This window comes from Asterias rubens, chromosome 14 (genome assembly GCF_902459465.1).
Source record: "Asterias rubens chromosome 14, eAstRub1.3, whole genome shotgun sequence".
In the NCBI taxonomy this organism is placed as follows: Eukaryota; Metazoa; Echinodermata; class Asteroidea; order Forcipulatida; family Asteriidae; genus Asterias; species Asterias rubens.
The window spans coordinates 9,055,105-9,073,271 of NC_047075.1; the positions used below are offsets into that span (position 1 = coordinate 9,055,105).

Below are 18,167 nucleotides of genomic sequence, written 5' to 3' on the forward strand. Positions count from 1 at the left end.
CGTCATTGATGACGTCATGACAGGGTTTTGAATTTTGAAAAATTACCATTTGCTTATTGCTGTATCTCAACGAATAAAAAAGCTATGATGTTCATATTTCAGCATCGGATAGATAAAGACTTGGACAATATTTGAAAAGTTAACGCCAAAATCGTACGACATTAACTTCCGGGTCGTTACCCTGGGTCAAAGTTCGCCTTCGTGTATTTTACATGAAAAAAACAACTTTTGAGCTTTTAAACAAAAGTAAAGCTTAGTACAAACTTAAAACTTACTATGTACATAGGCATTAGTGAGTAGATGAAACCGCCACTTTTTGGAATGATGACGTCATTGATGAGGTCATGACAAGGTTTTTAATGTTTAAAAATGACCATTTGCTTGTTGCTGTATATCAACGAATATAAAAGCTATGATGTTCATACTTGGGCATCGGAAAGATAAAGACTTGGGAAACATTTGAAAAGTTAACGCCAAAATCGTACGACCTTAACTTCCGGGTCGTTGCCCTGGGTAAAAGTTCGCCTCCGTGTTTTTTTTATAAAAAAAAACAACTTTTGAGCTTAACTACGGCATAACTCAAGATTGAGATCGATTTGAACCTTGAAACTCAACAGATAGTTGAACCTTCAAAATTACGTTATCGGGTATTAAATAACAATAAAACAACGTTTAAAATTTGTAAAAATCATATGGCGCGAAAGTTTTTGGGGGAATTTCCAACAGCGCTCTCTTTTTGCCCACCAAAGAGGGCGCTGTTGATTCTCAAATCTGTGTACAGCATCAAGTGCAGGGGTGAGCTAGATTTTTAAAGGGCTTTCATAAGTTGCAAACAAAAAAACTGATGCCAATCTCACACAAACATATTGCATTTGTGAAGAAACAAGGCGGTCAAAAGTATGATACAACTTTAACTATAAAATAACGACACATTGTATAAAAAACATCTTTATAGTTCAATGTTTTTGAACTACGTCATCACGTAACGTCCAACCGAACACCGTGTTTTTGTAATTAACAAAAAACACTATGTCTAGTTCCTCGCGTTCTTCTTTCCCTGCGAACCTTCTCCAGCAATTTTAAACAAAAGTAAAGCTTGTATAAACTTAAAACTTACTATGTACATAGGCAATAGTGAGTAGATGAAACCGCCACTTTTTGGGAATGATGACGTCATTGATGACGTCATGGCAAGGTTTTTAAAGTTGAAAAACGACATTTGCTTTTCGCTGTATCTCAACGAATATGAATGCTATGAAGTTCATACTTGGCCATCAGATAGATAAAGACTTGGACAACATTTGAAAAGTTAATGCCAAAATCGTATGACCTTAACTTCCGGTCGTTACCCTGGGTCAAAGTTCGCCTTCGCATTTTTTCATCAAAAACAACTTTTGAGCTTTTAAAGCAAAAGTAAAGCTTGTACAAACTTAAAACTTACTTTGTACATAGACACTAGTGCGTAGATGAAACTGCCACTTTTTTGGATTGATGACGTCATTGATGACGTCATGGCAAGGTTTTTAGTGTTGAAAAACTACAATTTGCTTGTTGCTGTATCTCAACGAATATTGAAGCTATGATGTTCATATTTCAGCATCGGATAGATAAAGACTTGGCCAACATTTGATCACCTTAGTTTGTATTCACAAATACAAACTAAGGTGAACATTTTAATTATTATCTTCGCAACCATATCAATCTGAAAAGTACAAATCAGTACTTGCAGTAAGTGGAATAATTATGTCAAACAGCTGTGCAAGATGAAATTCGAATTAACTCCAGTTTGTAGAACGGAGACCTAATTATAATTTTCGTTAATTTTTTTTAGAATGACATCATTAAATGTCAGGTCACGCGAATTCAATGCTTATATTTAACCAAAGATATATCTCCTAAATCACGTGTCATCGAGTCGTAATGTTTGCTCTTTCTTGTAGCTCTTTGGTCGGACACTTCCCCTGCATGTGCAAAAGTTGCTGTTTTAGTAAAAACAAATTCCTACGATATGGACCAAGAGCTAAGCTATTTCTTTATTCCTTACGTTTTCTGACATTTTGTTCAAAGATCATTTCGACAAGCGTAATTACACCGACCGAATTCAAAAGTTAAGGAGTCTCGAAACGGCCTGAATTGTGCACCACTGCATGAAAACGGCTTTGATCTGTGCCCTTCATTTTTCATCTTTTGGAATCGGCTCGGAAATGCGCCCAACGTTTCCCATACTTTTTGGAAGCGTTTGGGATAAGCACGGACCGTACCGCTTTTTCCATGCTTACTTACAATGCCTGGAAAATTGCTGGAATAATTTTTCCGATATGCATCCACTTTGCTGTTCAGTGTGTTGAAAATCGCTGGAAATCTGCGCCGGCCGTTTCATATAATGCTTGAGCAGCACTTCAAACAATAAATCAAATTTGTTCTTTGCGCTGATGACATGTCCCCTATACAGCTTGTCAATATTACAATGGTCGCTGAGAAACGCAACATGTTTTTGTTCTTTATTCGTCTTTGTGGAAAGAACCATAAACCCGAAGATACTTTTATGGAAAAGGAGTCAGTAAAGGTCACATCAGTAAAGGTCACATGGTAAAATTTGCACTTTATAGTTTGTACTGGTGAATTATTCATGTTTGGAACGTAACTAATTAATCCAGGGTTCCAACAGCCGGTGTAAATGTTTTGTTATTGTCATTTATGAGCTAGCAACTATTAGTGCAACTTTTGACATTACGAAAAAAAATGTTAGCTCTCCATTGAAAGGAACACGTTGCCTTGGATCGGTCGAGTTGGTCGCTGGAAAGCGTTTGTAACCGTTTGTTAAAAAATGCATGTGATTAAAAAGATTTTAAAAGTAGAATATAATGATCCACACAAGTATCACTCGAAATTGCATGGTTTTCCTTTTACCTCACCGACTAACACGGTTGGCCAATATCCGTCTACATTACTTATAAATAATGAAATTGTGTATATTAGGATTGTTTATATATAGTGAAAGATTTCATACGAATATATATAAATAATTGTGTTGTGAAAAACTGATTATTTGTAAACAAAGATTAAATAATGTTAAATAATAAATGATATATAAAATAATGAATCATTTGTAAATAGTTGCGTTAAACAATAAGTTTACACTTGGCACCTCATAAGGGAACGTGTTCCTTTAATTGTTAGTTGTTCGAGCAACAGCCTTTTTGATGCTAAATTACCATAATACACATCGAGAAAAAATTTTTTGCATTTTGACGATCTATTTGACGAGCTTATTTCATTGACTCAAACCCTGACCCTGACGATACCCGAACACCTTGTGTTTGTTTCTACATTTGTTTCTGATGCCAATCTCACACAAACATATTGCATTTGTGAAGAAACAAGGCGTTAAAAAGTGTGATACAAGTTTAACTATAAAATAACGACACATTGTATAAAAAACATCTTTATGGTTCAATGTTTTTGAACTACGTCATCACGTAACGTCCAACCGAACACCGTGTTTTTGTAATTAACAAAAAAACTATGTCTAGTCTTTCTTTATTCTACTACCGCGGAGTAGATTTTTTGAATGTTCGGAAGACTTCTCAGTTCCGAAAAGAACTGTCCTGCTTATTAACTACTACCCGGGCGGAATGTATAGATAATTAGTTACTATCCTATTAGCTCAAGTAGCAGTCCCGGCCATTTTTTTTATACCTTCCGCCTGGTAGTGGTTAAAAAACAGTAGATACACACATGGTGTTACCGCAAACCAAATATAGGCCGTGTCCGAATGGGCGACTTCGGCTACAGCTACGGCTAGATCAGCGCGTCTGTCAGTGTTGGAGAATAGCAGACGCGCGCGCCTTATCCGTAGCTGTAGCCGAAGTCGCCAATTCGGACACGGCCTATTGATATACAGCATGCATTGCCTCAAATCCTATAGACGATGTGACCTATGTTTACATTCAAACCGCCCTCTGTTGGCAGAATGAGGGAACATCGCGCTTTTTTGTACACGGCTAATGGGTGCGTGACGCAGACGCAATTGCGCGTCTGCTTAGTGCACAACTCTACGGCGTTTGCCAACCAACAGGGTCTGTACGCATGCGTGAATGTATTTAGCATATTTCATAGGAAGGTTCCATTAAGATGTGTTGTTTAATTACAATGTTGTGTAGCGTCTACCACCAAACATAGCTAGACTTAGCTCTGTTACTCGGTTGTCGTTCAATCTTCTGTAAAAAGAGAACATAAAACATGTTAAAGTTTGATTGTTTATACAAACAGAGAGAAATTATTTAGCTGAGAAAGTATACACAAATTATTAAAGTTGAAACCATAGAGCTATATATATTGACTAGAGCGCTAACTTGCTCTGCGTTTTGAAGCCACCCTGGGCGCAGACATGTTTGATGTGTTGCGTGAATTCGGAATTTTTAGAGAACACACATTGCCGCGATTATTTTACATTCTGCGTGTGCGTATACGTACGCAACTGTCCACTCGCGTACAACCGCGCTACGAAAACCGTAACTTCGACTTGATTGCGTACTAAAAAAAGTAAACGCGCATTTTAATCATGACGCACATGACGCTCGCAGTTTGTGCGCTGATCAGCAGATTGTGCGTTTACATTTGCTGCATTCTTTGCTTCGATGACACATAAGAAAGAACAAACGCACTATCATGCAAATAGCCGTACAATGCCCCTTATTTTTGACCGCGCGAGGGCGCTATAAATAGTATTTTGATCACTTCCGGGGGTACACGCGATTCGCCCTGCACAAATTAATAGGCGTTCTGTCACTTTTGTTACGCCGTAGTTTCAATTTGCTTTAGAGGTGGATTATAACGGCTCCTTTAAAAGTCTTATTGTCTGTGATGGATTAGATGTCTGTGGTTATAATGTGTTCCAATCTTTAAAAACTGTTTTGGGTATGAATGAATATACCCCCGGAAGTGATTGAGAGCGCCCTCACGCGGTCAAAAATATGGCCCATTGCCGTACAAAATTTCAAGCTTTTGTATTGGTTTGTACATAAACATGGATGCGCCCACACGGCTTCAAAACCTTAGTGCGTGTGTACAACGGGGTGTTAGCGCTCTAGTCAATATATATAGCTCTATGGTTGAAACGGAGGTTGCGCACAAGGGTCTAATTTATTATTATTTTTTATTTTTTTACTTATACTTTTGTTACAGGACCATGCTCGTTAAAAAAAGGGTTTGCTTTCTTGTTCAGTCGACTTTTTTTAAACACTCTGCACGTTTGTACACACTTATTGAAGCAAAGAGTGAGCTGATTGCAAACAACTTACCAACCAAATGGACCGATGATATAAATGCAAAAAATATTGAATGGCCTGACGTTTCGACCCTAGCAGAGTCTTTCGCGAAGGCTAAATGACAGCACAACAAACATGTAACTAAGTGAAATATAAGCAGTGAAGTACGTAAAATCAGTTTTGAAATGGTTTCTTAAAGGAACACGTTGCCTTGGATCGGACGAGTTGGTCTTTGAAAAGCGTTTGAAACTGTTTGTTATGAAATGTATATGGTAAGAAAGATATGCTAAAAGAAGCCGTCAAAATAAATCGCCGCCAAAAAACAAAAGTCATCACGTCAGTGTCCTATAGTCTTGCTATGTATTCTACCGCGAAGTAAATAAATACTGATTCTTCACCATGCAATGCCTCAAATGTTATGTACATTTGTACATGTTCATGAAACATGTTCAATCAATCAATATTATAACATCATTATTTCCACATGGAGGCATCATTCTAAAAGCTGAGGCTTGTGGTGGATGTGCCCGTTACAACAATACGAAACAAAACAGGATAACAGCACTAAGCCTAGACAGATAAATAAATACTAACTGCTACAGTAGATAACTGCATAAAGGTATAACCATGGTTAAACAAGGTATATACCACGCTGGAGCAGAACATGTATGCGAAGTAAACAAAGGGACTAATAAATAAACAAAAAAATGCGAATTAGAAAACATAGATGAGTTAAGTAACGGCTTCGCTAACTACCAGAATAAAAAAGCAAATCAATCAATTATGTTGGAAATTTAGTAAAAATGTTTTTAGTCGGTATTTAAATGAGCTAATTGAGGGGCAATTAGTAATTAATGTTAGACTTACATTTTTGTGAACTCAGTTACAGCCAGACCCTCTGGTTCAATTTTGGTTATCTTGTTCCAGTTCAGCACACTATAGTTACGAACAAAAACTAATTGACAGTATATGTAATCATTGTTAGACTTCAATAAGTTATGTTCATTTTGATTTTACCTGTTTACACCGATATGTGTTAGCACTTAAAAGAACACGTTGCCATGGATCGGACGAGTTGGTCTGTAAAAAGCGTTTGTAACCGTTTTTTGCATATGGTTGGAAAGATGTTTTAAAAGTAGAATACAATGATCTACACAAGTTTGCCTCGATATTGCCTGGTTTTCCTTTTACTGTGCGAACTAAACACGGTCGGCCATTTATGGGAGTCAAAAATTTGACTCCCATAAATGGCCGACCGTGTTAGTCGACGAGGTTAAAGGAAAACCGTGCAATTTCGAGGCATGTTTGTGTGGATCATTGTATTTTACTTTTACAACATCTTTCTACCCATATGCATTTTATAACAAACGGTTACAAACGCTTTTCAAAGGCCAACTCGACCGATTCAAGGCAACGTGTTCCTTTAACAAGTAAGGTTGTATGCTAACTGTTTTGAGAAAAGACCAATAGCATCCAGTGCCTTGAAAACAAGAAAAGGATCAGATTGATAAATAAATAAATCTTACATTTCCATTAACTCGGTGCAGTTTGTAAATGTATTCGTTCGAAGAACTTCAACCTCGTTCATTCTGAAATCTCTGGGTAAAAAAAAAGAAACATTAATTTTAAAAATAATAATAATAATAATAATGTTTATGTAGGTTTACTAAATCTTAATTAAAAACAACCAAAAGGTCGACAACATTCAAATTTATAAAGTTTTTACAGATCTGAGAAAAATGGAATTACCAAAATCTATACACAGCCACACAATTTTATTTTTAAGAAAAAACAATTGGTCACAAAAATTGTAAAACAAAACATGCAACTAAAAAACAAAGAATATCAACAGGCAGGCAAAAGGCATACATCTATACATACACAAAATCTACCCACCAACCCAATAATTTATTTCATGATTCTGGCTTTTGAGGGTAGTGTGGATTTTCTGTAGCGCTCATTACTGCATTTTGGTACGTCAAAGCCAGAAGTCGAAGCTGCTCTAAGTTACTTAGAGGAAGTGTCGTGGCCGAGTGGTTAAGAGCACCGAACTCAAAGTCTGGTGTTTCTGATCAGCACAGTGTAAGTTCGAATCCCCAGCCGTGACACTTGTGTCCTTAAGCAAGACACATAGCCATTGCTTCGTCCTTCGGATGGGACGTAAAGCCGATGGTCACATGTGTTGTATTACGCATGTAAAAGAACCAAGTGCACTTATCGAAAAGAGAAGGGGTTCGTTTCCTACTCTTGTAACGAACGTAGGAGGGCGCTCTGTTTTTCTGATATCTGGATCATCCGGAAATAAGAAAAGAATCTTGAAAAAGAAAGGAACGCATGTAATTTCCATCTACCATAATCATTATTTAATAATTGAGATTATTTGTATTTTCGGAACAACATAAATTAAAGAGATCGGAAATTTAAATCTTACTTTTTGTTCCTGGTAAATAAGATACTTACGCAGTTTGTAACCTTAACCCGGTTGCCATCATCATTGTTATATCTTGCAACTGGTTGTACCCAGCAGATCTGTTATCAAACAATGAAAATAAAACTCGCTCCACATAAATTGGAAACCAAATTACAATCTTCGAGAAAATTTTATTGCAAATTAAAGGCACCAATGTGATTTAAATTGTGTTTAAATTATCTTTCTTGTCACCGAAATCTAAACACCTCAGGGCAAATCATAGGGGGTCTGTCTAGGGTTAATATCGTTACGAGTAATGGACGACTTACGGCAACATTTCACGCAATAGACCTTTTCGCAAATACTGGGGCGCGCGCGTAAAGCTTGGAATTAGGTGAATTGTGGTCTAGCTGGTATCCAAATTTTATCCATATATATCCCACAATGCACCTCATTCAACAGTCAGCGCTTGCGCATTGGTATTTGCGATAAGGTCTATGGTGGTGTAAGGCATGAGATCTTATGTTACACGGTAACAAAATAATAATAATAAATTAAATGGTGACAAAATGCTTGGATTTCTGACACACACACGATAAAAGACCTAAACAAGTTCTGGAGTATTTTTTTTTTAAATTATGATAAACTTTGAAATATACTGGTTTGATTTATTTATATTATAACAAGAGTGAATATGAACAAGAAATGAATTTAACTTTAAACTTACAGGACTTTAAGAAATGGTGGTACACGAAAAGGCCCCGAAATTGAATTGCGTGATACATCCCTGAAATAAAAAAATACATAAAGTGAAAGTATAGAAATGCAAAATACATAAAATGTGAGTATAGACGATGTGACCTCTGACGTCACACGAAAACCATAACATGATTCGCGCGCATACCGCCGGGCAAAACCTTTGTGTTTTGGCAGCCAGCTAGAAAGTGTACGCAATCTTACTACGCAACTCAGTGCCCGGCGAAACATGACGTGTACAGTGTTTCTTTTCAACAGAGGGCGGTTTGAATGTAAACATAGGTCACATCGTCTATAGAAATGAAAAATACATAAAGTGAAAGTATATAAATGACAACCTTACTCTGAGAGTACCAATGGCCAAGGAAGAAAGCAGCATGTGCTCAAGCTTTGCCTTTTCTGAGGCCAAAATGTGGAACAATCTGCCAGTTAGTCTGAGGATAATTGAGTCTCTGTCAGTTTTTAAATTCTTAATCGCTTAATTTATAGTATACTCTGTACATAAATTGTGAGTTGCTTTTTACTTCGTACTTCTTTCCCGCCTTTTACTATTGTGCATTCATCTAAATCACAATTAATTTGATTTGAATTCCTGAATGTAGGGACCGGTCCCTTTTGTTTGGAAAGCCGCTGGTCTGTTTTGTTAACCTCCTTATTGTGACAGTTTCTGTTGATTTTACTCTAGCAATTATTTTCACTCTTCATTTTTTGTTTATTTTGCTTATAATTTTCCGTTTACACTCTTAGACATTTTACGCTTAGTGTATGACTTTTAGTTGTATAATGTGATTATGTATGTTTACTCTCTAATATTTTAATGTATTTGTTCTTAACAATGTAACTATGCAGGGCCCAAATGGAAACCGGTTATTTTTTACTGATTTGGCTCACCCTAGGTAAATAAAGGAAATAAATAAAGTTCAAAATATATAAAGTGAAAGTATGTCAAACCAAGCAATCTGCCTTAACCCTTGCCCAGTGAAAACATGCAAAATGTGTAGATCATCTTTAAAAAAAAAAGTAGTGTTCTCACTGCATTTCAAAAACACCTCGTTTTCAAATTTAGGGAGTGGCTTTACTGTTCCACCTATTTTTGTATAACCAATTTGCCTATTATTTAATTTCATATTTTAGATACAATTTTGACTACATAATACTTTAAATATTCAAACACTAATGTCAGTGCCATTTGCCTACTCGTATGTTGTTGTGTTTCTTAGGTGTGTAGGAAGTGTAGACCTGGGCCCAATTTCATAGAGCTGCTTAAGCACACATTTTTGCTTAAGCAAAAAAAATCCTTGCTTTGTAAAATCAGATTACCGGCCAAGACTCAACTTAATTGTTATGCTAAGTAAAGAACAGCTAAATACCAGTCACAAGCAATGTATATGGGATGGAATTTTGGCCAGTAACATGTGTAAAACGAGCGAGCTATTTTCGTGCTTAAGCAGCTCTATAAAATTGGCCACTGAAAACACAATAAGTTCACAAATTCACACAGTTTAGGGTGTTGAAATGCGTTCACACACAAACAAAACTTTGTTGCGTTGTATGTGGAAAACTTTCGGAACTTATAGGCATGCAGGTCTATATCAACATATACTGGCAGACTTTGATACGTTTTTTTTATCTTAGCATCAATACTTACAGGGCAATGAGGCGAGGGAACTGTAACAACCAATCCTCCGGAATCTCTCGCAAGAAGTTCCCACCAAGGTCTCTGCAATACAATTCAAAATGATTACATAAAATTATAGGGGGGACAATCTTTCCATCACCATACGCACCTCAAATTTACTGCCTATTTTTTCTTGAAACATTATTTTGTTCCTTAGTCGTTTTCTGGCCCGCACATTCTATTCATAGAAAGAGCGGCGTTTGCCTCAATACAACAGGCTTTGCCTGGCCGTGGATTTATTTTGCAGTAACAAACATCAAATTTGAGTACACAAATCAATAATTTTGTTTGAGCGCTTCTAGACACTGGACACATGGGCGTCAATCAGGGGGGTGGACAGGGGGACATGTCCCCCCACCTTTTGGAGGGTGGGGGACACAATATCAAATGTCCCCCCACCTTTTTGACCACCTTTATCATGCAGCCCAAGTTTTGCACTGTGTAAGACGAAACCCTGTGTCCCTATATGGGCATTAATCCTGTGGGCAAAGGATGACACAATATCCCTTCTCAAAACTGGCCTAAGATTGCACCACAGAGCATCTAAAATGCAAAATTTTCCCGGGCCCTTAATCGGGCCCGCACCCCGAGCCGTAAAGGCTTCTCGCACGCTTGCTCCATCGTTGACAGATTTGCCCCTCCCCCTTGAAAGAGTGAAAGGGACGTGTACCCCACCCCAACCCACCCCACCCCACCCCACCCCATTTGCGAAGGGTGGGGGACACAGTATCAATGTTCCCCGTGTCATTTGACAACCTTTATTATGAAAATCGTGTTTTGCACTGAGGAACTGTGGAGCCTGGAACACAAATATTCACACAGCTCATTGTTCTGTTTCGTTTGCCATTTGTCCGCTAAATGGCCTAAAGACTGCACCACAGAGCATCTAAAAATACAAAATTGTCCCGGGCCCTTGAGCGGGCCCGGACCCATGCCGTAAAGGTTTCACTCTCACGTGCTCACTACTTGACAGTATTTTCCCCTAAAACTTGGTTCATAGATCCGCACTTGAAGATGCTGTCAACCCAAAAGGTTTTACTGCTGCTCACATTTTACAGATGTTCTACTCCGTTCTGTATGCCTCCTATTGGCCTAAGATTGCACCACAGAGCATCTAAAAATTTAAAATTTTACCGGGCCCTTGAGCGGGCCCGGACCCATGCCGTAAAGATTTCGCACCCCTGAGCTCACTCTTGGACAGATTTTCCACCTAAAATTTGGTTCATAGGTCCGCACATGAAGATTCTGTCAACCCAAAAGTTTCTACTGCTGCTCACATTTTACAGATGTTCTGTTCCATTCTGACAGATTTGCCCCATAAAACTTGTGTCTTAGGTCTGGTGATGATAGGGATGAAACGCCGTCTGAGCATTAGAATGCAGAATCAATATTGATACAACTAAGCTATAATGCAGCTGCTTTTTAGGTACAATAACCATGATAGCAAGAATAGGTGCATCATCGCTTGAAATAGGCATTAAATTCCAACATCTGAGAGGGGGGCACATCACCCCTCAGATTCACTAGATTGCACCAGAGAGCATCTACGGGCAAAAAAAATCCGGGGCCCTAAAGTGGGCCCCGGACCCCACGCCGTAAATGTTATGTGTCCCCCCCCCCCCCACACATCAAGACGGATTGACGCCCCTGACTGGGCACATTTGATTATGGCACAGACAGACCAGTCTTCTCACTTGGTGTATCTCAACACATGCATAAAATAACAAACCTGTGAAAACTTGAGCTCAATTGGTCGTCAACGTTTCCAGATACCAATAGAAGAAAAAACACCCTTGTCACACAATGTTTTGTCCTTCAGATGCTTGATTTCGGGACTTCAAAATCTAATCTACGTTCGCGAAATCCAATTCGTGGAAAAATTACAATGATTTATATGATCAACAGCTCTTAAAACAGTCTAGATAGAAGGATGGGGGACATGCAGGAACTTTACAGGAAACGAACTGAAGTTTCAACAACCCCGTATAAGGAACAAGCGATTTGTTATTATACCGGGTATGGAATGTCAGCCTTTCAGCCACAGCATTTCATAGGCCCTTTTCGAAACCACAGCTTTGGCTTTGAATTGGGCTACAAGCCGTCTGAAGCCCTGAGCATGTATACTCAATCTAGCCTATAAGCCGAGTCTGAAATCGAAGCCGTGGTTTCGAAAAGGGCCATAGTATGAGTAAACCCATTGTATCAGCTTCTATTGTACCGACGAAAACAAAACTGGATAAATCTGACTATTTTTAGAGCTAAAGCGTCACCCCACATAGTGTTCTTTTGTTCAGGGAACCAAGCAGTCTGGAGAAACGAAATGTCAGCTAATGCTACTCTCACACTTGAGCGAATATTCTTGCGAATATGAATACTTGAAACTCGCGATGAATTCGCCAAAAAGTTGCGATTTGATGGTGAATAATGTTATCGGTCGTCCTTATAAAGACATTGTTCACTATTGGTAATGTCAAAGACCAGTCTTCTCACTTGGTATATCTCCATATATGCATAAAATAACAAACCTGTGAACATTTGAGCTCAATTGGTCGTAATGGAGAAGAAAAACACCCTTGTTACACGAAGTTGTGAGCTTTCAGATGCTTGATTTCGAGACCTCAAATTCTAAATCTGAGGTCTACTTTCTAGAAATCTACTTCACTTCAGAGGGAGCCGTTTCTAACAATGTTTAATACTATCAACCTCTCCCCATTACTCGTTACCAAGTAAGGTTTTATACTAATAATTATTTATGAGTAATTACCAACAGCCTTTAAACCTCTCCTTACCACGCTTTACCGACAGTACCAATGGCTTACTGCTGACGAAAATCTATGGCGAATTACCGTCTTCACAACATTCGCTGAAATTTAGGAAGCGCTTCGTATTGCTGCTCTCACAGAGTGGCAAATGTTCTTGCGAACATGAATGTTTGAATTTCGCGTTGAATTCTTCAAAAATTGCGGTTGGATAGTGAGTATTTTCAACTCGGTCTCACCCCTCGATCGTGCTCGGTCGGCCCTCACCAATATCTTACGAACATATTACGAATGCTTACCAACGCTTGCCAATGCCACTACGACCGTTGCCAACGCTTGCGCACGCTTTACCAACATTACCAATGCTTACGAAAATCGACGGCGAATGACCGTCTTCGGAACATTTGCTGAAATTTAGAAACCGGTTTCTAAATTGACCGATCTTCATTTCTGGGCAGTCATTTCTGGAATTCGTGCAATCTAAAAAAAAAAACACGCTAGGCGTAGGTTGAATGGTTGAGGGGGGAAACATGTAAAACAATAAAAAATAAAAAATAAACTACAGGGAAACGTAAAGACACACCCCAATTCGAACACAATACAAAATTAGGTCTAAAATAAATCCGATTCGGGTTTGCCTGAATTATAGTGAAGGTACGAAACAGTTGCCCAACACAGTTTATAATATGTTTGTTCGTATTTCTTTAGTCGTACTTATTTGAATTTTCATTCAGCGGAATTGAATGCCTCTTTACGAAATTGAAGGAAAAAATCGGTACAGTCTCCAGTCGAACCAGCTTTGCTAAATTGAATGATGATTGTGTGTCGTGAAAAAGACGATATTATGCTAAACTGAACATGGTGCTTAAGGAATGTAATGAACCATCACAGTGCTAAAGAAAAACTGCTAACACACAATCGGTGCATATGCGTAAAACCACTGATTACCCGTTGTTCATTTGCTAATTCCTACAAATTGTTAGTTTTTTCTGGATTTCTAAAATGTCCACCTAAACGTTTACAAAAAAACATCGAACCCAATAATACAAAATAAAACTACCTATAAATCATAACACAGCATGAACCAGCAAAATCTAGAGAAAGACTACTTACAATTTTGCTGTATCATTTGGTATGCCGATCGGTAGCTCGGTCAATCCTTTGCTGTTGCAGTTAACTGCGAATGGCTGACTGTCACAGTCGCAAACCTCGCACGCGTCACCCGTAGTATTAGCTCCGACTCGTCCAATGATTAGAAGTACACAAGCAATCACTACTAAACTGCATGGTGGAAAGATGCCTTCAAATCCACAGTTGGCCATTTTTCTAAAGCAACCTTATTAAAAAATACTTAAAAGTAACCCTAATTTTGTAGAGTTCTGGCGTTGATCTGCTCGACAAAAAATATGTTGTGTTCTTTTAAAACTATTAGGTGATTTTGCTTTTAATACGTTCTGCGACCACTGTTTTGATCGTAATGATTGAAACTCTGAAAAAATTAAGTATGTAAAAGCAACAGGACTGCATCACCATGACAACGTATTATACCCTCTGTCAACAACCAGACGTTATTTTATAAAGAGAAACTGTCGTTGTAAAAAAGAAAAATTTAAATAAATTCAATAGCCTTTAGGCACACAACAAAAGATTTTATTTTTGGCTTGGACTGGGTTTTTCCCGTAACATTTCCACTATAGCATGATGTAGGGGAACGGTTTTCTCTACTTCCTGGGGGGTAAACAAAGTATTGTTGCCTGCTTTTGCCTACCTTTGGTATACAATTTGAATAGTTTCGAAGTTTGAAAAGCTGTGTTTGGGGTGAACTCGTAACACTATTGTATCATTTCTTACGTCACTTGGATTTCCCCTACTTCGTACCAGGGGATAAACACAGTATTGTTGCCTGTCTTTGTCTACCTTTGGTATACAATTTCACTGTAGTTTCAAAGTTTGAAAGGCTATGTTTGGGGTTGAACTCCTAACACAAATTTTCCATCATTTTTTAATGCAACGTATCTCTTATGTGGAGAAATAAAAACAAGTCAATTTTCTTAGGAGCCACAGAAGCAAATAAGTATTCACTCGTATAGTTACACAGAAAGCGTTTGATAACACCCGAGGTATTAAACAGCTACACTGGTTGATCCAAAATCATCACAAAGCCATGTTTCAATTAAAGCAACCTTGTTCAACAAATATTTATGAGTCAAACGTATCTTAAAGAGTTCTGGCGTTTACCTGCTCAATGAAATAGGAACATCAGGCGATTTCACTTTTTTTAAATCGATTTGAACGTTCTGCGACCACTGTTTTACGATTATAATGGAACCATGACAACCTATTATACCCCTCTGTCAAAAACCAGGGCCCTCGAATTCTGTGCTTACTATCACAATTCGCCGCTTACCTGCAAGCGCCGAATTTATGCGCTAGCTGTGTATTAAAGTGTAGAATGCCTAGTAACGTGGAGTACGCAGCTTACGGTAAGCAGAGCCATGAAATTGGGCCCAGACGTCCTTATCAAATGAGACTAATTGTTCGATGAACAACACAAGTAGAGTTCCAATACCCGTGTAGGTTTATCCGTACATTGATTGGCATACCACAACAGATTACTTGAACTGGGTTTTCCCAGTTATCTGTAAATTTAAAAGTCTTCTGGAAGACTAAACTTGCGAAGCGCTCACCGGTTTTAGTATTGTATTGTAAGTATTGATTGTGCGATCCACACGGCCATCACAACTTGAAGGTCTGTCAAAAAATATTCTTCCATTAAGCACGGCGATGGAGTAAAAACAGAGAGCCTTAATTATACAATCGTTTCTGCCTAGGTTGCCAATATAAAACAAAGTTAAATTATTAGTCCAGATTAAAGTCACCTGGAAGTGGTATTTTGTCAAGATAAAGCCTGTGTCACCAAAATATGTGTTTTGATGAGAAGAATATGATTAAACAGTTAACCAAGGTTCTAAAAATTTAGTTTCCGTTTTATTAACAAATTTAAAAGTGGGCCCGACCCGAGAGGGCGCTGTTCATGACGTCAATCGAGGCGCGATATTTGAAGCACGGCCTCTCGAAGTGTTTGCTGCACAGCGCTGGAAAAGACGTCGGACCGGTCCACTTTGCAAACTTACCCCATTTTTAGTTGTTTTGCTGCCTCAGGCAGCAATACATCAGCAGCAATACACGTGGTCGACATTGCCGGAAAAATGCAAGAAGTAAACCTTTTTTCGAAACGTACAAACTCACACCTAGGACTTGCATGTACTTACACGTACGTTTGTTCAATGTTCGATCGAGGCAAAGTCTGTCTCGATTGACGTCACAAAAGGGGTAGGCGGAGTCACACCACAAACAACTTTATCTATTTTTTTTTTACATATAAATCGTTACAAACAATTACTCAACAAATTATTGTATTGTTCATTAACATATACTCTAATGTTTGAAGGGAAAAAAAATATTTTCGGGTGACTTTAAAAGTTATTGCATTACAACTGAATGATCTTGACCGAGAAAAACTACAGCCAATCAAAACTCGCCACGGATGATGATGGCATTTGTCCCCAAGCTTTTGGATTCTGTTTTGTTTTGGTTTTGATTTCTCTCGCATTGCTGTGGAAAATGTGACGGCAATGGTGGAGCTTACTGAGTTACAATTGGTTGCAACCAAACTCTTGGTTCACTTGCTCCGTTTGTGTCAAAGACTGTCAGTGTCAGAACAACTGTCCACCGACATTTAGGGCAGTGTTGTAGGTCTCGAGACCGGTCTCCCCCTCGAGACCGGTCTCGAGACCAGTTCTGCCGGTCTCGTGTCTCTCTCTCTCTCTCTCTCTCTCTCTCTCTCTCTCTCTCTCTCTCTCTCTCTCTCTCTCTCTCTCTCTCTCTCTCTCTCTCTCTCTCTCTCTCTCTCCCCCCCTCCCTCCCTCCCTCCCTCCCTCTCTCCCTCCCTCCCTCCCTCCCTCCCTCCCTCCCTCCCTCCCTCCCTCCCTCCCTCCCTCCCTCCCTCCCTCCCTCCCTCCCTCCCTCCCTCCCTCCCTCTCCCCTCGAGCCTTCAGGTCTCGGTCTCGGTCTTGGTCTCGAACTGTTGGGTCTCGACTACAACTGATTTAGGGGTAAAAATAAACACAACATTTTCATGTTGATACATTTTTGTTTTATATAATCCACGAACAAACATACAGCAAGGAAGTTTGGACCACAATCTTGTTTCTGATGTGTATTATGGTACAAACCTGCCAGGGTGAAAACCGACGTTTCATCGAAACGTTCTACTCGGCTTAAAACAGAGCCTTTGTGAATCATGAGTTTAGGAGGAAGACAGTATCTTCTCCTGTGATCTGTGGTCGAGACTGCTCTATGGATCCACAGTGTGCATCATTTAACTATCACATCACAAAAAAAAGTGTTTGTCAGCTGAATAAGGGTTATTGGAACATGAAATGGTTGACTTGTTGAACTAGAAAGGATATTTTTCGCTGCTGTAAGAAATGCCCCGAGACTCTCCATTTAATTACAGAGATGAACAACACACGAACGGTAGGTTGTTAATCAAACTAATATTACATCAATTTAAATCAGGAATAGAAAAAAACAAGAAAACAAAGCTGACAATAAAAATCCAAAAAATTAAATCTTAAAAAGATCAGTTTTAAAATGAAAAATTTATGAACATTTTTACTGTTCTTGTTTATGTGTAATTGTTAGTGGCAAAAGGATTCATTATGTAGATGTTCACGATGAATATATTTTACCATCATTCTAAAGTTGATTCCGTTCAGTTAACCGAACTTTAAAATAGTTATATTAGATACAAAATAAAATATTTGGACTGTTTGACCATTGCAGTGAGATCGTTAAAAGTTTGTCATTTGACACTTTATGGTCATAGCCTTATTGTTTTACGATGTGTTGTGAAGTTCACGTAGAAATTAATGTTTGATTCGAAATTAAACAAGCGGTTTAATTGAAACGGTGTTTTGAAATTGTAAAATTATTATTCATGTTATCATTGAATGGAAGATTAAACATCGTGTTTTACAGTTCTCATAATCAATAATAATAATTAACCATTCTTATTTCATAGCGCATAACACATAGAAATCAAACATGTCCTTAAGCGCTCTTGAGAAAAACACAACAGAATACAAAGACAAGATGTACTGGTTAACAAACAAAATGGATGAATTAAATGTTAAATAAGTGCGTCTTTAAAGCAAACTTAAACTTAATGATGGAGTCAATGTTTTGTATGTGTTCCGGGAGATTGTTCCATAAGGTAAAGGCAGTGTGAA

The 18,167-nt window shown here is 38.4% G+C and overlaps 1 protein-coding gene across 1 annotated transcript in view; it reads right to left on the reverse strand.

Moving 5' to 3' along the window:
* The window catches only part of LOC117299554, a 33,846-nt gene extending 19,520 nt beyond the window's left edge, over positions 1 to 14,326 (reverse strand). The window contains exons 1-7 of the mRNA XM_033783105.1: positions 13,987 to 14,326; positions 10,085 to 10,156; positions 8,408 to 8,467; positions 7,731 to 7,799; positions 6,797 to 6,868; positions 6,138 to 6,206; positions 4,152 to 4,220 (exon numbers count right to left, since the gene is read on the reverse strand). Coding sequence (XP_033638996.1) covers positions 4,152 to 4,220; positions 6,138 to 6,206; positions 6,797 to 6,868; positions 7,731 to 7,799; positions 8,408 to 8,467; positions 10,085 to 10,156; positions 13,987 to 14,195 — 620 coding nt within the window. The 5' untranslated portion in view covers positions 14,196 to 14,326. The remainder of the gene's footprint in view (positions 1 to 4,151; positions 4,221 to 6,137; positions 6,207 to 6,796; positions 6,869 to 7,730; positions 7,800 to 8,407; positions 8,468 to 10,084; positions 10,157 to 13,986) is intronic.
* Positions 14,327 to 18,167: the final 3,841 nt, after the last annotated feature.